Genomic DNA, 24,588 nt, shown 5'->3' on the forward strand with positions numbered 1-24,588 from the left:
TTTGTCACCCAGTACAAACACTATCAGCATGAGATCTACAAGGTAAAACCACTATTTATTTGCAGAATACATAGTGGGGTTTCAGCTCCACCCCCTAGAAGTGGAAAACCGTCACAAAAAGCATTCACTTTCCCATCAGGATCTCTCAATATCCCTAGCTCATCTCTGTTCGTTGCCTATTACTTCAGCCCAGAAATTCCCAGAGACTCTGGTTCTTTGACCAGTCTTTAATACTAGGGAGGGCCAGAAGATCCTGGGCTGCTGTCCTAAGACAAAGGTCATGGCCTGGTCTAGACACTGCTGTCCCCTGAAGATGCAGACCTTTACCTCTTCAATACAAAGTGAGTACCAACCAGCTTCGCATTCATAAGATAAAGTTTATTATTGCTTTTAATTTAGTCATAGAACATTTTGTTGTGCAATCACGAGAACCCAGAATTTCCTGAACACGTGATCCAAGCTTCTAAGATGGACAGAGTCTCCATTTCGTAGCATCTCATTTTATGAAGATGAGAGGGATGGAAGCAAAATCTGACACAATCATAGTGGACCTGGCAACCTCCCTCCACTGGCCCGCCACAGCGGGCCAGATTAAGCACAAAACAGAGTCCTAAATGGCTTGGCTCTTTAGAGAGAGGAGAGGCTTCATGGGTTTTGAGCACTCAAAACAGCAAGCTCCAGCCCCACACATATGCTCCACAGCAACACCCAAGGCTAGAGTAGGGAAGAACACCAAGAGTCTACCTTGAAAGAGATCCAAAAGCAGCTGTGGATGCTGAACTCGGTTTCTCCAAGAGCTCTGATGCTATCTCAAAAGGGGGGGGGGTAAAAATCGAGCAAGGGCAACAATGTAGTGAATGACCCACCTTCCCAAGAGAAGGAGGAAGACCAGAAACGGTCCCCACTCCTTGGAAAACAGATGTCTGAAGACAAAGCCAGTGGGGAACAGGCAGTAGCATTCCAAGAATGCAGTTCAGCCTGGAAGGGAAGGGTATATAGGATTGACAGGCCTGAAATGAAGGACAGAGGTAGTTACTATTGCCATATAACTGTAACTTCAAAACTAGTGGTCCCCAAAAAGACACGTAGCTCATTCCTAAGTCGGGGATGAGTAATGTCAAGATACCATCTGTTCTTTGCTCAAAGCAACACACACCAGGTTCTCACTTGCACAGCTGCCATTTCCATACCCATTAAGCCACAGAGGAAACCTCCCAATGAGAAGCACTTGGAGCCCTGTTAGTATTCAAGCTGGGATACGACTTCACCTGTTCACCCCACAATGTTCAGGGCCATTCCACTGATGTGTGCAACTCCTAACGGCCCCTGCCGCCACCACAGCAGAGGTGGGCTGATGGGATCTGGTTTACAGCTATCCATATAGCACTTTAGAACATGTCTTTGGAGGTATTTGCAGATGTGGAATGAACAGACATCAAGGAGTGGGACAATGTTCTATGGAGAGGATTTGTGTTTCAGCTGCCCCTACCAGAGGCACTTCCCAATTCCAAGAGCTTTAACAGGGAGGCTAAAACTCCTTGCAAGTTTCCTCCCAAGTGGCTGGTCTTCACTCCGGATCTGTTGGATCAGGAAAGCAGAGTGGTCTGGAAGCAGTCTTTCTGGGTTCCTGACACGTCTACCACCTCAAACATGGTGCAGCAACACCCACGCTTCTTCACACCTTGTAGTCTATTATGTTCTAAGGCACCACAGTAATAAGGTGACCTCCCCTCAAAAGAAGGCCCTCAAGGGTAGTGTTTCCAAAGCTAGAGAACATCAGTTTCTTGATCCAAGTTTCTCCTAAGACAGACAGTCTCCATTTCATGGCATCTCATTTTATGGAGATGAGATGATGGGAGCAGACTCTGACAAACACGCTGGACCTGGCGATCTCCTTCCACTGGCAGGTAAACTCCCTCCCCCACTTTTTGCTTCCAGAATGTGCCACAAAAGTCCACGGGAGAATGGTGGAGGAAGCTGAAGGTGAGAGAAGAGGCAAAAAAAAATCTTGCCTTATTAATGCCCTGGTAGTGTGTGGGAGAGCAGTTCATGCCTCAAAAGTTGCCATCCATGGAACGGATGTACAAAGTCACAAGGACTAAGTAAGGTTTCCAGGTAGCTTGTCCCGGATCAGCCCATACTGTGTGCTGACATTATGGTCCAGTTCCTCCAGTTCTGAGGGAAGAGGGATTCCCAGTTCTCCCAGATAAAGAGAGAGAGCTTCAAAAGAATCCTCCAGTTTTGAAAATGGGGGCCTGGAGAGGGAGAGAGAGAGAGAAGTTAATACAATCTACTTAGTAGCTCAGTTGCCTTCAGCAAGACAGAAAGGGAAGATCTTCCAGATCAGCCTGGAAGCTTCTGGGTGCTGACAGAAATGCAAGACGTGTGAACCCTCAACTGACTACTAAATCCAACAACAAAAATTCTTGGATCCCAAAAACTAAACTCTGCAAGGATTGCAACAAGCTGAGATGACTGCACATTAACTCATCAAGTTTTCAAAAATCCAATATGCAAAATGGGTTGCAGATTAAAGGCTTCCATTCAGTAATTTATTAATATAGTGAAAACATGATGTGACTGGTTTTACTGTTTTTGTGTTTCGAGTTTTCCTATGGCAATGAAATGTTTTATGAACACTGTCAATATCGACAACTACTTTCCTCTTTTAAAAGATAGGGAAGACAAGTGGGGCAAGAGGTATGAGCTGGCCACTGGTTGGGTAGGACCAAGGAAGAATTATCAAAGCCTTGGCCACTAGATGCCTCTCACTTGTGTTCTTATTTTGCAATGTTTCCTTGCCCTCCACTGAAAGCTGCCACTGTCTGAATGAATTATGCTGGAAGCACAAAGTTGCACCTCATGGTGTTCCCTAATTTAGCCCTAAGCCTAAATTACAATAGGAGAGTCCACTTGCCAAATGGCAATGCAGCTGTGAGACAAAACTGCCTTCGTCAAGTGCCCTGCATAATACAGTTATTTTAAAAGGCATGGGGCATAAAATACCATCCAGACTCCTCCTGGCAATCCCCAGAAAGGCATTTGCATCCCTCCATGGTTGGATTTAAGTCTTGCTTACCTACTCTCTGGCTCAAGCCTGCAGCAGATGGCTGCCAGAGGGAAGAAAGCAGGCGGGCAGTCTGTGGGAACAAACTTCTCCCAAAACAGCTTCACATTGAGTCCAAAATCCAGTGTGCGAGGGAGGCAATCTGGATCAGCATACACCTGTCCTATGATCTAGAGGGGAGAGAACAGGAGCAGTTAAATGCATCTTAAAAATAAAGACTCAAGAGAAGTGGCATGCAGCAGTACCATGATATGCAACGAAATGGAACAGGAGTCAGACCTACTCGGCAAAAGAACTGCAGGGAAGAACAGGTAACTAGGTGCAGGTAAACTATGCAAAGCCTGATCAGGTCAGCACACACAGCAAGGCCAAACACTACTTGTCTCCTTAATCCTACTTGCCTGTAGGTCAGGCAGAGCTGCTCTTAACATGTCTCTACTGGGCTAGCAAAGTGACTTCAGAGTACTTTCAAGGGATTCTCCTCTCCATTTAACCTTACCATTAAGGATTCAAAGAGGTTAACAAGGATCTGGGCTTTCTGAACCCTTGTGATTTTATTTTATTTTTACTTTACTTCATTCATACCTTGCATTTCTCTGTGATGGGGACTCAAAGCAGTTTATATTGTTTCCCCCCTCCGTGATGGCAACCAGGGCAACCAGGAAGCTTATATTGCAGAGTAAAGATTTTAACCAGGGACTCCCAGATCCTAATCTGGCACTCTACCCACATAACACTGCCTCTAGCCACACAAGATTAATGTTGTAGGGCTCTGGGGGGGGGGGTCACCTGTGATGTCTATAATTATGTGGAACCTCTTGCTGAGATAGTCCACTCCTTGGGAGTTCAGTGTCCTAAATATGATGACCATCTCTGTTTATGCCTTCAGAAGCATCCGCCTCTTTCCTAGGCCACTGCTCATTTGCCATAGAGAAGCTGTATTGTATAAAGTTGTTTTAATGTTATTTGTATACAGTGTTATCTGTAATTTGAAATGTTGTATTCCACCCTGAGCCCATCTGGCGGGGAGGGCGGACTAAAAATATAATATAATAAATAAATAGTCAAGGGACCAAAGGTAAACATGGTGAAGATTAAACCAGACTAGACAAAGGGGATGCTGGTTGAAAAGGCTGATGGTCTTGAGGGGTCCTGTGCTCTCCACTCTTCATTGAGAGTTTTGTTAGTTCCAACAAAGCCAGGACTTACCTCACAGAGTACAATGCCAAATGAAAAGATGTCCACCGTCTCATCATAGCTCTGCCCTATACAAATATATAAAATGTTAATTAAAATGGAGGCAAATCAGAGAGCTCCAACACAGACAAACCAAACCCCACGGATATCAGAGCACCTGAACTTAAGAGGAACATTAGGCTATATTCAAAAGGGGAGAGGGGAGAACAATGGCTGGAGAGAGGAACACAAAAAATTTTGGCAACTTTCATGGCACATGATTTTTTAAAAATTATTTGTATCCTGCCTTTTCTCCATGTTCTTTAAGGCAACACAGATGTTTTTCGCCTCCCTTTACTCTCAAAATAACTATATGCTTTACAGCCAAATAAAGGACCTCATCTTACAGGCAGATTCATTGAGGACAGCCTCATGGTTATTAGCAACCAGAGACAAATGAAATCTCCATGAACAGAGGCAATATACTGCTGAACGCCAGATGATGAGGACAAAGAATAAGGCTCTGTTTTTGAGTTTCCAGATGCATCTGGTTAACTGCTATTGGAGACAGAGGGGTAGACTAGGTCAGGGATGAACAAAGGTAGGCTATGATACACCAGTGAACCACATGCCAGTGTCTAGTGTGTCTCCTGGCTGCTGAGGTCCTTAGAACAAATGCTGGACCATGTGGACCATAACGGAATACAGCCAAAAGAATTTTTCAGAGTATTTACATCACTTTATTTTGTCCATTTTTATCCCCTCTAAAGAGGTCAGGGAAGCGTACGTAGTTCTCCTTCCCCATTATATCCTCACACTAACCGATAAGGTTATGCTGCAACTTGCCCAAAGTCACCCAGCAAGCTTGTGGGCCGAGTGGAGACGAGATCTGAACTTTAGTCTCCCAGATCCTAGTCCAACACTTGAACCGTTGCACTGAGCTCTTTCTTTACACAGCTCAAGCCTTATACTGAGTCAAGCCATTGGTCCATCTAACTGAGCGTTTTCTACTCTGGCTGGTAGCAGCTCTCCAGGGCTGAAAAAGGTCTTTCCAAAACAGCTGCTATCAGAGATAATTCAACTAAGGATGCCAGGAACTAAACCTAGGACCTTCTGAATGCAGCACGTAGATGGAGTTATGCCTTAACTGTTACTGAAGCTGGCAGGAATTAAAACATACCAGCATGCTGCTACATAAAGCAGAGGCATACTAGGAAGTCTGAAGCCCCAGGAAACCAGCTTGAAACTTTTGCAAATCCAGTGACTGCACCTCTTACCATTCAGCATCTCCGGTGCCATCCAGTAGGGGTTCCCCACCACAGTGTAGCGCTTTTTCCTGTCACTCTTACGCAACGTTCGCTTCTTGGCTGATGGCTTTTCCAGGATCGGCTTCTTCTTCTCTTCTACAATCAGCCTGGACAAGCCAAAGTCAGCCACCACAACTGTTTTGTCCTAGAGCCCAAAAAGAGTATCAAAAAGTTCTGAGACATGATTGGTTAAGCCCCCAATTCCCCCATCGGTGTCAAAAGGACAGTTTTTTAAAATTTCATTTTCGCTCTGCCCTTCCTCTAAAATGATCACAACTGCAAACAGGAACCTCCTCCACCCATTTTATCACCACAGCCCCAGAGTGATTGTCAGTATGAGCTTGGCTTCTTGGCCCTACATAGTCTTACCAGTAACCACATAACACTAGCTTTAGCCAATTGTGAAATGCCTTCAAGAAGATGAGAGGCAGTAAAAATCTACAACCCCCACAGGCTGCTAAAGAGCAAGGGGAGACTTGGCACCACTAAGACTAGGCTGAAAGACAACCAAGCTGTGAGCAGCATGCATGTTGTACTAATCACGCACTGTACCAAACCAGGCCAATAGGCCATCTATTCCAGACTATGACTGGTAGCAACTCGCCATTGTCTTGGTGGGGGGTGGGGATTGCCTCTACCCCAGATATTTTCTTTGCCAGTAGGAAGTGAAGTTGGAGGCTTGAGTGTGCAGAGCTTGTGCTCTACCACTGAACAAGATCCTCAACTTGCAAATAGCCTAGAAACTGTGGCAGCAGGAAAAGCCAGCCTCTTCGAAGGAAGGAAAATTGGCTGGTTCTACCATGTCACAGATGTTTTCAAAGTCTACACACTGCAAGTGAGATGAACATGAAAATTTGTTCTCTCAAATGCTTATTCAGGGTGACCTTTGACACCTCCCAAATGCCCAGTAAGGGGATGGCCAGCATTGCTTATCTGCAGCATCCTCCTAAGTCCATTTCTACCAGAGAAAAGTATGGCACATTTTGACGTGTTCTGTTCGATTTCTTTGCTAGACAACAACCGTTATGCTAGTCTAATGCTCACAGAGAGAGAAAGAGGGATTTCCCTTGCATATTCATCTGAGGTAACTGCATTGAGCTACATAAACAGGATGAAAGATAAAAGGAATCAGAGGAAGGCAGCTCAGCCAAAACTCTCAACATAGGTTGATTAGGAAAGCCTAAATAAAGCACCTACAGCTGTGACTTTTGCAGCCCGATCTTTACGCAGGTTTACGCAGAAATCAGTCCCAGTGCATTCAACTGGTTTACTTCCAGATAAAGTGTTCCACTGATTGCACACCGAAGAGAGAAAACACTTCCTGACATTCAAGAAGCAGTTTTGTGTACAAGGCCAAGAATTAACGGGGGGAAGGGTGCAAGAGGAAGCAGCAGGGGCTCACCAGTTTGATCAGGCAGTTATGAGAGTTCAGGTCTCGGTGAATGATGCACATAGAATGCAGATAAGCCTGCAGAGACAGAGGGGGAAGGAAAAAGATGCATTTGAACTGAAACCTGGCTCCTTTTCACAAGCTCCCCATGGGCCAAGTTCCCCCGACTACTGAACCTTTAGCTCTTCCCCCATAACCTTCTCATAGGTGAACATCTGGTGGCAGCATTTCCTGAAGTGGGGCAGCTGCTGGGGCCCAGAGCTTCAGGTGCAGCTCGCTGCCACGGACCACCCCTGTTCTGCTATCAATGCTCCTGGCTGCACACGGGGTGAAGCACAGCAGCAGTACTTGTGGCAATGGCTATGGTGCCCAGTACAGGTGGAGCAAGGTGAGCATGGGCAGTGGGAGGGCTTGCAAGTGGGTGGGGGAAGGATGCACAGGAGAGGGTATGCGCAAGCAGGTGGGGTGGGGAAGAAGCCTAGCAGTGCCCCCCCCCACACACACACACTCTGCCAGGCACCCCCAAACCTAGAACTGGCCCTGAGACCAGTGAAAGGCTCCCGGTATGGAAAAGACAGGCAATGACTCCCTGGCTGCTACTAGGAGGGGACTGACTGGACAGACTCAGATGAGCACTCTTTCTTACTGAAGGGGAAGACCACCACACCTACCATGTGGGGTCCAGGAAGGCACTACCTGTGCATCTCCAACACACCAACAGCCCAGCATAACCCTTGCCCTTCTGGTTTTATGGCAATTGTGGCTTGTGGAAATGCTCTGGTGCTGAATATAAACCTAAGCAGCACTCTAAGCTCCAAGTATTAATGCCAGATACAGTTCTCTAGCCCAGGTTAGGCCTTTCTATGCCAGCGGGTTGGCCATTGAGACATCACAAAATACAGTTAGTACCACCAGGATGTTGCACAAGCTTTGACAAAGGTTTAAGGAGGAGAGAAAGCTCACATTTTGCACACTACCCTCCGATAGGTTGGCAATCAAACTAAGTTTCTAGTGGACAATCTGGGAAAGGCAACTCACCATTCCTGAAGCAATTCCTTTGGCAAAGCTGACCTTCTGCTCCCAGGGAAATGGATCCTACAAAATAAGATAGTCTCCTATAACTTATGTAACTCCTATAATGCATCTGACGAAGAGAACTGTGATTCTCGAAAGCTTTTGCTACAGTAAAGTTGGTTAGTCTGAAAGGTGCTTCTGGACTCTTTTCGATTTTCCTGTAACTTGTTCATTGCAGACAGAAATATAAATTTAACTATCTAAAGAAGCTTAATAACTTACTAGTTATGGGAGGAGAGTTGCAACCAGTTCTGTTCACAGGAGATGTGCCACCCTAACACCCACTCCCAACAAGAGACGGGTCAAGTATCATGCCAAATGTCAAATATGACTACATGGGTGCTGTGAGCAACTCCTGCACCATGACACACAACTCTACCTCTTCTCCAGTTCCATTTGCAAGATTTTTTAAAAAAAGAATAACTAAATCTTTTAGAAACCAAATGCTTTAATAGCCAGCTGCCATTGTCTCCCTGTCCTCCCAGCCCACCCGGCTTCAAGACTGCCCCATCCCACTTCAGCCGCCCGTTCAATTCTTTGCGAGGTTAACTCACCACATTCCGGAGAAAGTCCTTTAGGGTCCCTCCTTCAATGAACTCAGTCAGAAGATTCAGTTTCTTGTCTTTGTATAAAACACCAATGAATTTCAGCACATTGGGGTGGTCTAAGCTGCGCATCACCTTCACCTGCGAAGATACACAACAGCCCCAGCCCACACCAGGAGAGGTTGGTATGAGCTCTGGCCTCTGACAGCAGTTACACTAGCCTATTTCATGGCCTCGGCCCCACTTCAGGTGAGAGAGGAAAAGCCAAGCACCACAGTTCTCCAGCAAGGTGGCAACAGGCCAGGCAATAACCCAAACTCAAGCTCTCTAACCCAAGCAATTACTACACCGCTGACAGCTCAAAATGTCTTGCATCCTCTTTCAATGAACTTCAACAGGAAATTAATTCTTAGCAGGATCTCCTTCCAGACAAAAAGTATCACAGAAGTACTGGAGACAACCCACACTTCTGTCACGAGTTGTGCCTACCTCTGTCAAGAAGGTCTTTTGCGTCTCCTCATCACAGCGGAGCAGCTCCTTCATCACCATCACTTGCCCTGTTGCTTTGTGAGTCACCTTAATCATAATAAATGATAAGAATTAATGTTTAAGGTGCTAGTAGACTCTTGTTTTAACAACACACAACACTTGTATAGCTCCTGACAGGACTCCAAGGGTTTAGTCTGAATACTGTAGAGGGAGGCCAGCAGTATTATCTAAGAGCAAAGGAGCAAAGCTTGCCAAGACCACTCAGTGAGGCTCCTGGCAGAGATCTGACCTGGCTTCACTGCTTATGCTTCCCTGCTGTGTTGCACCGGCTCTCTACTGAACAAAGAGATCCGGAAGAATCATCAATATTTCCCAAATCCAGAGATGCAGCCCAGGGTGGGATTCTGCAGAGGTGTTAAAAAATCATTCCTAAGCCTGACTTCACTCTCTTTTGGGGCTGTTGTTCCAGGCTGCCCACCTTTTACAACTGGTGGCCCTGATTATATAAACAAAGTCTTCAGGGACCCAAAATGAAAAACCATTATGACAAATGGGCACAAGAACGAATGCTGAGTCTTCAACAGCATACAACATTCTGCCAGGTATGTGCGACTGTTCCTCAGTGCTCCACCTACAAAACCCAAAGGTTTTGATTGCAGGCACATCAGAATGCCAACCTGCTGCTTGCAAGTTTCAAGGAACCATCTTGTAATCATGCACAGCTGGCACAAGAGCTGGAAACTTACCTCTCCATCCTCTAAGCCCCCACCCCTCCTGTGTGTGTGTGTGTGTGTGTGTGTGTGTGTGTGCGCATGCATAATTCCATGTGGTTGTGATGTATCTACAAATATCAAGACCTATTGGTGGGACTAACTTTGTAAGTCTCTCCCACTCAATCATGGCTCTTCCTTCTTGGCAAGGGAGCAATGGGTAGATGTAAGGAGCTTAAGTGAGTGATCAAACCATCTGAAGAAAGGAACTTCAACTCTTGAAAGCTCATGCCTTGAAAATCTTGTTGGTCTAAGGTACCAGTGGACTCAAAGCCTGCTGTTCTAGTGTAGACCAACACCTAATACTGAACAAACTAAGGAATGTTTCAAGACCGTAACTTAGATTTCCACAAAAGTTTGCTACTATTCCTTCTTTAATTTTATGTTTTAAACACACATATACACATACACAACATTTTTAAAGGGCAATAGAACAGTTTCCCCTAAGCCAAGGATACCTTTAAGAGCCCCAATCTCTAGATTGAACAAGAATAGCAAGGAAGTGGGGTTGCTCCCCAAAAAATCCAGCCTTGATGTTTGGCAGAAGCAATGGCAGCCCTTTCAATGGAACATGGGCACATAACAGTGACTTTGCATGTTGAAATATCCACAGAGGGCACTGCAAGAGGGGGTGGGTGAATGGCTCCTCAGTTTTGGTGGGGAGCTCCCCACTTGAAAGATTTTTTTTTATTCAGCACTATCAATGCAGACAGGGCTGCGCAGAATACAAAAACAGGCTCCTGCCCTGAGAAGCTTACATTCTAAAATCTGACATAACAAAGCCAAAGGTGAAGGAGGTGGATGCAAGGAGACACAGGAAGGACATGCATCCATTTCCATTCACTTAACTTTAGTTTCAGTCAAGAAGGTAGGGAGCACAGCCGAGGTATTCCATCACAAGCAAGGCACAGCAATAATACGTATGTGGGGATTGTGTGTTACAATTCTGCTTTTCAAAAGGGAGAGGAGCAAGCTTCCTAACGTTATTCATCTACCCCCAGTAAATTCATGATCACACAACTGCTCCATAGTCTGGCAAAGGTGTGCGTATGTGTGTGGGGCTCTTAGAAACACCTAATCCCTGATCCTGTTTATTGTAAGGCTGTGGAGCATTCACTCAATTCTTTTGAGGAGGAGGGTGGGGGTGGGATGAGCTTACTTTACACTCCCTTTCACCCACCCCTCACATGCTCTATATTCTTGCAAAGACCTAGGATTTCCTGTTCCCTTTGTGCTTTTTTAAAGGGAAGAGAGGAGAAAGTGGGTCCTCAATCCGCCCCCCCAACACTACAGGGAATTTTCCCTTCTGTCCTCTTTACCCTGCCAGCAAAATGCTGGATTCCCTTCAGTTTGAGGACTGGGACTGGGGTGTGGTACAATCCTCAATATCACAGTTTGGAAAAAAAATGTATGAGGTCTACAGGCAAAAAAAAAATCATACCTCTCTGCATGTGTGGGCTTTCCCCCTATTATGCAAAAGCCCCTTGCTTTCTTGTAGCTGGCCTCATTATCAGCAAGAGGGCCATTCACTTTAGAAGGAGGCTCCTGAGGAATCAAGGCAGGAACAATACAGACGTCCCTCCCACATCTCTAGAATCACCTCCTCCAAGATTCTACCTAAACAACTTACACAAGCTCCCCCATTTTTCTTGAAATGATTCCCAACTGGCTTCAGATTCTGTGGTTCCCAGGCATGCCCAATCCACCAGATGGGTGATTGTTTTTGTTGATATACTAATTCATATTTTGCCACATACCCGGGGAGTTCCCAAGTATACAGAAACCTGGAGCTTTCCAGTGAGTTTTGCAGTGGCTGGACACTTTACTATGAGAAGAAGACATGATTGTACTTAGCACTTTGAGTTCTCCAAAGCCCGTCCCTCACATTATGCCAGTACATATTATTCAGTTACTGCCAGGGGAGGCTTGTCAGCAGCCATCTAATCATCTTGCAGTAGAGGTGAAATCTGCAGCCAGATGCTACACTGCAGGACTTCAGCTAGGGAGCCAGGGGTTCAAATCCCCACCCCTCCATGACGCTCACTGGGTGACTCAGTCACTCCTGTCTCAGACTAATCTAACTCACAGCGTGAGTTGGGGAAGAGTGTGCACGTATGTTCTGCACTCATTGGAGGAAAGTGGGATTAAAACTGTAATAACTCAACCTGGATTTCATGGTTCACAGTTCAGCCTCTTTTGCCACTAGGGGGGAACTTAACTTGGCTTTGGGTAATGACTGGAGGGGGGGGGGAGAAAGTGGGGGGGACTGCCCACCAGGCTGACAAAATTCAACACGAGTCTATCTTAAAACCACCACAAGTTATCGTGAACACCTCAAGTTCTCATTAGATTCAGTCTTTTTTTGTCTTTTAACAAACTCAGAGTGGGGACTGAATCACAGGGCATGCCCAAACATGAGACCACAATTAGTCAAACGACTCTTAATCCAACCAGAATGCACAGGACAAGGCATGCCACAGATGCAAAGGGAAAGAAGATCTGGCTTACCTGGGCCTGCTATTTGCCTACCCAGAGAAGAAGAGGAAATAAGTTTGTTAGTAAAGAAAGGTGGCCCAAAGCTGGAATACAGTCAACAGACAGTCAAGGTAGGCCCCTTTTATGAGAAGAACACAAAAAGAGCAAGCTGGGGATTTTCCACTATCCCGTGGGCAGAATTCAAATAAAATAAAATCTAGCAACTCTCTTTACAGCAATATTCTAAATATGAAAAGTAGAAGGTGGTATTCTAGTGGTGAATTCAGGCTGGCAAAATTCAGATCTGTCCATGTCCATCAATTGGCCAAATTACACCAAAACTACTATGATTTAAGTGTTCCACATGAATACAGTTTACTTATCACTGTGGGAGAGTAACACGTTTAAGGATTGTGCGTCAAAGAGAAACTGAAAGCAATGATTAAGAACTCACTTCTTCATTCTGGCCTTCTCAAACTGGCCTCTGGCCTCTGCCTCTTCCCTTTCACTTTCTTAGCATCTTTATTCTCAACTGTGAGTGAGTACAGAGTCTGAATCTTATTTTATAGGCAGTAAGCTTCAAAATAAACAGACTGCAGACCAAAGACAACATTTTCATTAGAAGCAGATTTGATTCAAAACAGGAATTTTGAAAGTAAATCATACTGATCACTTAAAGCCTTTCAACTTTAAAAGACCATCCTACATGGACCTCAAGAGATTCACATCACTGCACTAAATATAGGCATGCAGGCTTTCTCACCCACTCCACTTAATGAGGCTGACATACAGCAAGCAAAGTGTGCTATAGGAAGAGCAAACTAAAACTCATGCCAGCTGCACCACCCATTTGAAAGACAACATAAGGAAAAGTTGACAACAACACCGCTAGGAGGATTCAGACGAGCACCAAAAATTAGCTCTGGAGACTGCAAAATGACCAGAGAACGTTTTTTTGTTGAGATACAGGTACCCCAAAGTCAACATAGGTATGCCTCGAAGTACAAGTTTTTCCACCATCTCACCTTGATAGCTTGGCCAAAGAAACCTTTCCCCAACACCTCGCCATGTATCAGATCGCAAGGCCGGAAGATCTGTTGGGAACAGCTAGTTGAGGAGCGGAGGGATTCAGAACGGCTGATGTCACGGCTGAGGATGAGCGGTTCCTTTGGGGAGCTGGGGCCGGGAGACTTCGAAATGCTGTTGCTTCGCCTGAAGTACAAGACAGACAAAAGTTATAACTGATGCTGAAGTCAAGAAGCATTTGGTACTTAAGCTATCTTTTCCAATATCTGGAGTGGGAGGGAACTGTGATTGCCCAGGCTGATTGCCTGTCCATATGAGAGGTGCACACAATACCCCTACTTCCAGTGTTCATACGTTTTTTACTTTAGCCTTCACTTAGGACATTTCAACAATAATAACAACAACAAGAACATTCAATTTACATATCGCCCTTCAGGACAGCTTAATACCACTCTCAGAGCGGTTTGCAAAGTATGTTATTATCCTCATGACAATCACCCTGTGAGATGAGTGGGGCTCAGAGAGCTCCAAGAAGTTGTGACTGACCCAAGGGTACCCAGCTGGCTTCAAGCAGAGGAGTGGGGAATCACACCCAGATCTCCAGGTTAGAGTTCTCCTTCTCTTAACCACTACACCAAACTGGCTGCTTTAGGTATGTGAGTCTCCAGCTTTGGAAGCAAACAGGGATTTCCCACTCTTACCTAGGAATCTTCCCTGTCAAATTTTTAGAAAGACAGGAGAAAAGGTACTCATTTGATACTCTACCTAACCAACCACACTCCAGGTAGGTTACAAGCTGCACCGAAACCAAACATTCATAACCAAAACTATTTAGAGACCTGTAAGGTGGGGCAGCTTAATCTTGACCTCGTACCTGAGGGAGCGACGCCGTAGTGTTCCTTGCAGATTCTCTTTAAGATCCAGAGTGGAAATTGGACAGGGTGAGGAGGGCTTCTTAATGCGTGTGGGCAGCCGGGAGTCTAGGCGCAGTCTGCCCAAGCGCTGAGAGACGGGGTCGTGCTCAATCAACAGCTGAAGGGTTTGGCTCGTCTTGCGAATCAAGCTCTCGACCTGAACAGCAAAACCAGGATAAAGGGAAGCATTCAGTGGCTGGGACAGGACGAGTGGGGAAGTACCCGTGCATTCTCCCTTAAAAGATCCAAGACATAACTGGACACTAAATGCCTGATCAATGCAGGGCTACAGAGGAGATATTACAGCCATCACCATTAGCTGACACAAGGGCAACAATATGTTTAAGTGGACAGTTGTGTTGGTCTGCAGTAGAAAAGCAAGGTTCAAGTCTAGTAGCATTTCAGAATCCAAAAAAATTTCCAGGGTATAAGCCTTTGAGAGACAAAGCTCCCTTTCTCAGATACAAGTAAGAATGAAGATCCCTGAGCCATTATATCCCAGTCAGAATGTGGGATGGGTGTTGCAAAGGAGGGATTCAGGATGCAAAGGGACAACGCAAAATGTAATCAGCTTGATTAGAACAGGATATAAGGGTTCAAGGATCTCCACTGCATCCTGACTTCCTTCTTTGCAACACCTCTCTTGTTGGTCTTTAAATGTGTTACTGGAAGCAAATCTTGCTCAACAATACGATTTCTTAGCCATTTGTAGTAACCTCCATTCTATTCTTACATCTTATTTAAATTAAGCTGGCAACAAAAGACAGAAGTCAGAGTTATCCCAGATGCACAAGGCAACATGATATTGAGTCAGCTCACAAACACTAAGATTCTGCTTTTGAGCTCAACGAGACAACTGAAGCCTTCCCATGCGTCAGTACAAAGACTCTAGCTGTTCTATTCTAGGCTTCAAAAGATGAGCCAAGACTGGAGGAGAAAGTCCGATGGAGACACTTCGGGATCTCTTGGGAAAAACCAAAAACATACCTCTTCTGTTTGTAGTGTGCGAATTGGGGTTCCATTTATTTCCAAGATCCTGTCTCCAGGATGAATAGCGTTCTGGACATCAGGACTAATATGCATTCGGTTGACTCTAAACAGAGAAGACAGTGTATGCTAAAAAGATGCTGAACAGGAAAAGTATGTCTAGTTTCCCAGCAAACAACATAAAGAGAGAGAGAAAAAAAAGAAATTAAGCTTAAAAAAACCCCAAACAAAACAGAAGCCTTGTTCGCAGCATGCGGTTACCATGGCGAGTGTTTTTGGACGTGCCAAGATGCTAGCAAGCAGAAAGGCTGTTTATGTAAAATATTTGTGTGCTACATTTACTTCATTTATACCCCTCTTTTCTCCTCACTGAGGATCCAAAGCAGCATTGTCCTTCCTTCCCTTACATGTCATCCTCACCACAATCTGGTGAGGTGAGATTAGCTGAGAGAGCTTGACTGGCCCAAGGTCACCGAGTGAGCTTCTGTGGCAAAATGAGGATTTGAACCTGGGTCTCCCAGATCTTAGTCCAATGTTATAACCATTATACTAGGCTGACTCCCCACCAAGCATGGGACCAAGTCAGCTAATAAACAATTCATCAATAAAAGCAATGATGTGGGATGCATGAGCCAACTGAGAGCAAAGTGAGCATCATAAAGAAGAAGAGAGCTACAACAAGGTCCAAAGCACAACATAATGCAGCCTACTCAGCCCCCCATAAGCTAATTTCCCCCTCCCCAGTTACTGTGAACTACGGTGCACTATTACATCTGCACTGTAAACACTGTCAGCCCTTTTTAGCCCTGCTTTCAACTTCTGGGTATGCTGATGAGGATGCAACATTTCTTTGGTTCATGCCAGCTAGGGGGGTGGAGGTAAGGTTTGCCTGGACAAGGAAGGGGAGAAGCAAAAGAACCTATATGACACTCTCAGCTACATAGTTAGGAGATAGGGAGCTTTAAGTCTCAACCAGATCACAGTGACAGTCCCACTTTGACCACTGAAAGCAAAAGAGCCCCATAAGCACCAGAGCCTGAGTCGGAACACCAAGGACTGGAAACCTGGTCTTCATAAAAAGGTGTGCAGAACTCAGACAGCTATTGTGATAACCAGCTGGAAATCCAGTCTTTCAGCTTTTCAGGTACTCAGGCTGCGGTACAACAGATGAACAAGGTTTTATAGATTCAGTAGTAGATGTTGCCACTTCGTGATGCCCCAAAATCTCTTCATGAAGGCACTCTCTGATATTTGACTGACCCACAGACATGTAGTTGGATTTATACTTACTCTTGCACTTGGACGCTGGTGGCATAGTTTGAACAGCCGCCCTCGACGGCCACCGACAACCCTCTCTTGCCATCAGTGGCTGCAGGCATGGAAATGAGCGTCAGTGTGTAGGGCAGCTGCTCACATAACGACTCCGTGGACAGCCTTTCTATCATCGGCGTGAGCACAATCTGGTTATGACATTTGCCACTGAACAGGAGAGCAAAGGAAGTTACTTCAGTGACATTCGTTCATCCTTGCTAGTTTATGCAGAAAGATTTAGTGGACGTTATAGTTCCTCAGTGACCCCAGCCAAGCCTCTATTATCTCTCCCTCACAGTTCTCTGCTCAAAGTTCAATGGCTGTCTGCAGCCTATCCAAGTCAAAAGGCTTCCTTACCATCCCGTGTTTGTATATAATGTTTGCTGCAATAGAGGTACCCGCCCCCCACCTTCAGCAGCCGACATCTCCACTCCTCATCCACTGATGTGCATACATGCAGCGTCTCACAAGATGGCAGGCAGGGCACAGTGCTGGTCCCAGGAAGGAAGTTCAAAAGGTAGCTCTGCCCACCCCAGAGTTGGATGGCCACTGATAGCCACTACCATGTTCCTGGGAAGGAACATCCTCAATGAGAAGATCAGCATTGGCAGACCAAGTTCCCTGAAAAGCAGCAGACTCATCCACTATGGACCCTCTCTGGCACCGCACAGTCTCAGGACAGTATTAGGTGAACTCCAGGCTCATGCTAGGTACCGGCAAGTGTCTTGTGTGGACTGAGCACACACCCTCAAATGCTCCCTTTGTACATACCCACACACAAACGAAGCTAAATAAGACCACTGGCCCATCAAGGGCAACTGTTTACTCAAACTGGCAACAGCTCTCCAGGGTCTCAGAAAAAGGTCTTTAACATCATCTACTACTTGCTCCTTTTAACTGGAGATGCTGGTGATCTGAATGCTCCTTGGCATCCAGATACTGGGACCATCTGAATGCCAAGGAGATGGTCTACTGCTAAGCCACAGCCCAATTCACCCACCGCACTTGGGGGCTCCTTGTCAAATGAGTATCAAGAGGTGCTTTTTGCATTATTAATGCAACATTACAGAATTGTTCTCTGAAGGGAGCAAGTTTGAAAGCACACTGATACAGACCATTCACCAAGGACATGAGCAAGTTCTTTTGCTCCAATCCCCTCCTTACAGATGAAAGGCAGCTGGGTCCCACCAGGAACAGAAAAGCCAATTCATTAGACAGGAGGAAGAAAGGCTGGCACAGGGCAAACAGAGCACCAGCCATTACTCATGCCCATTTCAATAGCAAGCATTATACGCTCCACCTTACCAGTAAAGAACGGAGTGTTGCACTAAGGCATACGTGTCACCATCTTCAATGATCACCTTGCAACTCATACAGGCAAAGCATTCTGGATGGTACTTGTATTCACCAGCAACCTGTGGAGAAGTGGTCTAGTTAGAGATTGTGAAATAAGGAACAGTACAGAGGGTGAAGAAGATCATGCGAAATAATCACCCTGTTAATCCGTTCATTTCTTCCCTAGATCTCTTTGCCTACAGAATGTTTCATTCCATTCACACCAGTTTCACATGCTAGGAAAAGAATTTAAAAGTGCTTGCATGTTGTGCAAAAGAGATGGATAACTTCAATGTAAAGCTAAAATGAATTAGTAACATTTCTTGTTCTGTACGCTCATATGCTATTAGATGTGCACGTGTATGCACCACCATCACTGGGAAGCTCACTGTGAGACCTGATCACTTGTAACAGGATCCACTAGTGATCCAACTAGAAATGTTAAAACCAAGGGGAAAAATGAAAAATGCAGAAAAATCCACACACACCCCGCCCCAATACCCATTCTTTCTCCTGAGGACTTATTTTTATATTTTCCAATGGAAGAATTTGAAATTTTTGAGGAGCGTTAAAAAAAATATTCCTATGAAATATTTTACTTTTTAGGATGAAATGCAAGGTTTCTCTTACTCAAAATGTATAGCATGAAAAAGTCTGGAAAATTCAGAAGTGTTGGGGAATGCTGAAAAAAAATCATTTTGGAATGAGTGAAATGAAAGGCAAAGATTTTACTCAAAATAAGTAGAATGAAAATGTTTGTGCTTGATAATCTACATTAGCTAAAGATAATTCCCATGAATACTGCAGACATAAACCATATGTTTTATTTAAATGCTATAATGCTTTTACTGATAATACATAATTATAACTCAGTGTTTCCAATGTTACCAAGTTTAACATGCCAATCTCAAATGCAGCCCCCATTGCATCACATCCTACCATCTCTCTGGCCTCTTGCAGGGCACACTTGGAGCATACACACAGGGGGACTTCAGAGATGGTAATTCTCATGTAAAGTGCCCTTTCTCTAAAGGAAGTACACTGCACAAACGTTACTACAGCATCTTGCTTGCATGTTACTGGAAACAGCCGACATTGTCTAGCAAATTAGAATGGTTCTTAAAGATGTGGGAATTATTAAACTAACAGCAATTCAAAATTCTAAGAATATTTTAGATGACAATATTGACAACAGCTGACTGCATTTAAAAAAAAAACCCTTAAGCTGTTAGAAATGAATGAATAAGAAAGGAACAGCTATAACTGTGTACATTCTCTTCCTTCATCTGTTTTTAATTTGTGAACTGGACATGTTTGCTCTGTATACTGGTTCTGATTCGGTATTGCTGTATTTTAATTTTTACAAATTTAAAAATTACAGCATCTTGCGCACAATGTTCTGTTCAGGACTCTTACAGGCACTGCACCCTCCACAAACCCCCACTGACCACACAAGGACAATGCAACCTTTGCAGGTAAGCAAGGGAGGAGGCTCTCCTACCTCAAACCTAAACTAGTGGAAATCTCTCCAGTACCACCACGAACATATACATGTGTATTGAGTCAACAACCCTTTATTCGCCAACAGTTACTAGCAGCATCTCAAAGGGGACAAAGCTCTAAAGCCTTACCATCACAGGTCCAGTCATGAGCAAAGAGCAGCCGTGGCAAGATTCCCCGAATTTCCTCCAGTAGTCCTTATGGCAATAGAGCTTCCCGTCCTTTTCATAGTACCAGTTTGTGAGAAGGTCCTGGCATTCAGAGCAGCTAGGAGACAAAGCACAATACTGTGAACACCCACATAAGCACCTCTTCTGACCTACATCCTGCTATCCAGCTACATTTTATTAAAACACACACAAGGAAAGTAAGCTTAAACTTGGCAGTGATTTTTTGCATTCAGATTATCTTTTGATGCTTCCTCCCTCTCCTTCTACCAAGAAGAATTTGAGAAAGCAAAAGGCAGACAGAACAGGAAGAGAAATGAAAGCTACTCCAGCTTTCCCAAATTTGATCAGCACATAACCTTGAAACAAACTAAATGGATCTTCTCAAGGGAGAGGGGCTGATCAAGGGAAGAGGAAAGGCTCAGGATATGCTTTAAGATCTGTTGGAAAAAGAAAGGAAGCACTGAAGGGTAACGAGTCAGCCAGAAGACTGACAGGTGCATGAACTGGGAGTGGCTCTCTTCCTTACACACCATTCAGGTTCCTGGCTCACATTTCCACAACTGATGTGGAACCACCAGCCCTGAATTTGGGAGTATAACCAACACTCAGCCAGGAAATCCACAATGCTTCTTGTAAGCCAGGTGGCTTGTAGGTAGGCAAGGAACACCTCAGCAGCCTCTACAGGGCTCTCATCCCAATTTCCAAAGAGAACTTCAATGGAAGCAACACACTGATTGTTTCCATGCCAGTCACTGATAGAGTTAATGGAGAGAGGGAGAGGATTTTAAATGCCACAAACAGTAAGCAAGTGCCACAACACGCTTCAAAGAGCACCTGGGCCTTCTTCTCTGTACTAGGAAGTTGAACCACAGCTGCAGAGAAGGCAGGCAGGTAGGCAGGCCTGCAAAGCCCACAACTGACCACTCAGCAGTGGATTTCATTCTGTATGAGAACTTATCAGGAAAGCATTTCGAAATGCTGGAAGGAAAAGTGCCTTACAGAAGTCTTTGATAGACACCTCGCTTTCAGGCCTTTTTGTTTATAATACTGGCCCTCAGCAGGCAGGCCTAAAAGCTTTGTCCCTCGCATCATTATTGCTTCAAGCTTTTCACTGCAGTTTGTGCTTGGTGATATGCTCCAGCCTGGACGGCAGGCTGCTTTATTGACACTCCCTACACACAATACCCTAAGGAATTTTGGCAGCCAGGACAGGGAGCTGGCAGCCATTACGAGAACCAGGTGTGCCTGGTACCCAACCTAGCCCCACCCACAGCACCTCACCCCCAGCAGCCCCATTCTAAAACACCAGCATAAATTGCAAGACGAGTTTTCCCCTTCCCCCAGAGCCCTTAATACACCTTATTTCCATTATCAGAATGCTTCTAGAACGCAAACACTTTTCTTAATGGGAAAAGAAAGATTTCCTACCCTCAACCCAAGTTTAGGCAGCTTATCATGAAAGAAAGCAGCAGTATGATGCCATAATGCAAAATGTGAAATGTAGGAAGACTAAACTAGAAAGCCAAAGACAGATAATAGTGTCTCAACCCAAAGTTAAAATTACAGATCTTAATTTTGAAACTTCAGCCTCCTTATCCCTAACAGTTCCTCCCTGCCTACCATTTTAGCCTCTCATTCTCTACCTCCAGACATGCTGATGAATTAAATGCCACCTTAGAATAAAAAAAAAAATAGTGCCAAAATGGCACACCATGCTCCTATGACCCCAAGCTGTTCTGAAGCTGCTTGAAGACAGACTAATCGCACTGGCAAACCTTCACCAAGCAACCCATGTAGTCTCACTTGCTACTCTCCTAACCCTGACAAACACCTCTTATCCTGGACTACAAACCCACCCACATCAAGGCCAGGGTCATCTCTGTCACATGTACTGGTGGGCTCCTATTCCCATTCAACAGGAGTTGGGAGAATTAAGGGGAACCTTCTGCTCCATTTATTCACAAGCTAAGAGGAAAAGGCTTATTTTTAATGTGGTCCAAAGGCATTCAATGGCCTCTGTCACACTCCTTATTTGCAAGTCTTCAGCAACCCTCTTGCAGGGCCACATCCACATCAAACACACAATGAAGGGCAACTGTTTCTACATGTCTACTTTAGATCACATCAAGGGAGCTCCAGGAATGCCCACTTTCCTTGTTACAATCACTTTATACTTGTTTATTTTCTTTACAGGAACTGGATCTGAATTCACAGCAGTGGCTCGCTATTGCCTAGCTTATGCAAAAACCACCCTCTCCTAGACCAGGAGATGCAGGAAGTGATTATCCATTACCATGGAGCTTCAATACAAATGCCAAAAGGGCATACTCATCTTTTACAAGGAAGAGAGAGCTGGCATATTTGGACACTCTGCTCCACCTCACCCACATGCACATACATGCCCAGAGGGTACCACACAGCACCAACTTTCTTTCTCAGTCTCTAGCTTGAAAACTTTCCTTGAAAGACTGGAAACAAGCGGGATGTGAAAAGCAAGATGACAAATTAAGTCATCTTGGTTTTTTTAAGCATGCAGTTTTGTATTGCAGTTGCGTATGCCAAATTCGCAACTGCATGCTACAAAAATATGCAGATTTGCAATGGCAAAGACGACCCTTCACAGTAATTTTGGCGTTCTATGACTACATGGAATAAGAAACAGCAACACCAGTTGGGGAATCGAAGGCAGCTTTTAAGACCTCTCCCCCATGGCCTGGACATCTCAATTTCATCTAAAACACATACAGAGCATCCTTCAAGGGCTGCTAAGATGTCTGGTCCCATAACTATGAAAGTACCCCAGACAGGGTCTGCACCTGTGACTTATTTTTAAAGGCATGTGCTGCTAACCACAAGTCATTCACAACAGCAGAGCCAGCCAGACCACTAGACAAACCTAGGCGACCACCTACGGCACCAGATGTTGAGGGGCACCAAAAAGGTTCCTCCTCTAATGGCTTGAAGGGAAGTTTGGCATTAACTGGCTTCTAGAATCTCCATATAATTGACTCTGGGGATAGATCAAGATTGACTCTGGGGTCTTCTACATGTGCCACAATGGAATACAGAGGGCTTTTGAAAAAGCTTACCTATTTTTAGTCTGACAATGTTCGTTTTGCACGCCCATTAAGTAAAATGTTCATTCTAGACTTCTCACTTTTCTTCCTGTTGAATGGCAAAATGAACCCCTTGGGAAACTCCTGCACAGCAGGCTGCTTTGTAAGCTGCAAACTTGGAGGAAGTTGGAGAGGAAGGCAACCTGTCAGGACAAGGCAATGAAATCTCTGTGTTACCCTTTTCCTGGAACTGGGGAAAACAGCTGGTTAGCAGATTCTTAAGAACAGCAAACCTGCTGAGTATACCAACACTACAACAGGAATTTCTGAAGCTACTCCCAATCGTTCAATGGCATTCTAGACTTTACTCTGACATAGGATAAGCAGCCTCTAAATACTTCTTATCCCTATTGCCTTATCTATAGAGTTACCCCTCCCAAACTCCACCAAGCTGGTGAACTGAAGGAGAAAAGACGGCTGCTGCAACACTTACTGGGGAAAAGGTGACGGGCTGAGGTGTTCAAGCAACTAATCCATTGCTACATCATTAAACAAATCTGGGCAGCACGGAGTTTCCAGCGGAAACCCATGCAAATCTGCAAAAGTACTATTCACACTGACTGCGTCAAGCGAGATAAAAACTGCAATGCCGAAAAGCAGTTCCTCATGGGCAGTGCATGTGAAGATCGCATGCAGTGCTGACCCAGGCAACTTGCTAAACGTGGTCATTAATATGACCTTTCTTCCCTAAATGCTCAATGCTCCCATCACTATGAGAGCACCCTGGACAGGTGATTAAGGTGGATTACAGTAAAAATGGGTTTGGATCTCAGATACCATGGCTTGCTTAAGCCCTAAATTCAGAGCTCCAGATGGAATACTTGAATTGGGTGATGGCCAAATTGTAGTTCTGAAGGAACTAGTCCTCATGCACCGTGCAAATAATCATTTCAGATTCTGTGTACTACATTACTAATCCTATAGGATTTTTAGCTGCCATGATAATCCTCACTAAGTCAAAAGATCTGGATCACTTAAATTCATGTGCAGTAAACAGGCTGATCTTTCATGAGCCAGAATCCACTTCAGAAATTGCAGAAAGTGCTTTCCTAAGTATGTGTTAAGGGGGAGGGGAGTGTTTTGCAAAGCTGGGCCTACAGGCCAAGAAAATGTAAGAGAACAATAGGTGTGCCACACAGTTCTATGCAGAACACAGATGAGTACAGGAGCCAAATGGGTTGGGTGTGGACCACTCCCAACCAGAAACCTCTGGCAATAAATGATAGTATCTTTCCTGTTACATTACATACCTAAAGTGGAACAATTGCTTTCTACAGTGAGAGAACCACACTGTCCAATGATTTTTGTGCAGCTTGTACTCATTTCTGTAGTTTGCATAGGAGAACCTGGGCCAGACCTTTCTCCCGCACTGTGCTACATCCCTCAATGTGACCCAGAATCTACTTCTTTGCCCCTTATGGTCAAGATGTTTCTGTCCTCTACCATCGCTGGTTAGGTCAGTAGTGAACAAACAGGAGGCAGAAGCATAGCACAGAGGAAAGTCATTTCTCAGAATCCATTACTTCCACACAGCTTGAACGAAATACTTGAGGACAAAATTGCTCTATATTAATTTTGTTGAAGCTATATGCAAGAGCCTAATTTTCAAAGATTTAGCACTTATACTTTTTGCCCATGTACAGAAAAAAGCAAAAGGACTGGTCTGACAAAGCTCTTAACAAAGAAAACGTCATGTCACAATATATTTGTTAGTCTTAAAAGATGTTACAGACTCTGTTTGGACAATTCCCAGTCTAAGAACAAAAAGGAGGCAGCCATGATGCCCAGCGCACAGCCGCTGTTCGTCTCTAGCAAGCCTCGTCCACTTTGGCCATCAGTTATGATGCTACTTAGAGGACCAAGCTGTAAACACACACAAATCACACCTCTGTTTTAATGCCACTTGATTTTAATATGCAAAATAGGCTTTGCACCC

At 44.8% G+C, this 24,588-nt stretch overlaps 1 protein-coding gene across 4 annotated transcripts in view; it reads right to left on the reverse strand.

Moving 5' to 3' along the window:
• Positions 1-357: 357 nt before the first annotated feature.
• LIMK2 (LIM domain kinase 2) overlaps positions 358-24,588 on the reverse strand; it is a 43,216-nt gene continuing 18,985 nt past the window's right edge. For 2 of the 4 annotated variants that reach the window (XM_054996307.1, XM_054996309.1), the window contains 14 exons: positions 19,498-19,633; positions 17,837-17,946; positions 16,511-16,699; positions 15,221-15,326; positions 14,194-14,390; positions 13,319-13,505; positions 9,049-9,135; positions 8,569-8,700; positions 7,979-8,035; positions 6,953-7,018; positions 5,521-5,695; positions 4,277-4,332; positions 3,080-3,237; positions 358-2,255 (listed from right to left, as the gene is read on the reverse strand). In XM_054996307.1, the coding sequence (XP_054852282.1) occupies positions 2,099-2,255; positions 3,080-3,237; positions 4,277-4,332; positions 5,521-5,695; positions 6,953-7,018; positions 7,979-8,035; positions 8,569-8,700; positions 9,049-9,135; positions 13,319-13,505; positions 14,194-14,390; positions 15,221-15,326; positions 16,511-16,699; positions 17,837-17,946; positions 19,498-19,633 (1,813 nt within the window). In that variant the 3' untranslated portion in view covers positions 358-2,098. Of the gene's footprint in view, positions 2,256-3,079; positions 3,238-4,276; positions 4,333-5,520; positions 5,696-6,952; positions 7,019-7,978; positions 8,036-8,568; positions 8,701-9,048; positions 9,136-13,318; positions 13,506-14,193; positions 14,391-15,220; positions 15,327-16,510; positions 16,700-17,836; positions 17,947-19,497; positions 19,634-22,625; positions 22,770-24,588 lie in introns of those variants that run through there. The other 2 variants (XM_054996310.1, XM_054996308.1) reach the window with 2 other exon arrangements.

The sequence above is a fragment of the Eublepharis macularius genome, chromosome 13 (genome assembly GCF_028583425.1).
Source record: "Eublepharis macularius isolate TG4126 chromosome 13, MPM_Emac_v1.0, whole genome shotgun sequence".
In the NCBI taxonomy this organism is placed as follows: domain Eukaryota; kingdom Metazoa; phylum Chordata; class Lepidosauria; order Squamata; family Eublepharidae; genus Eublepharis; species Eublepharis macularius.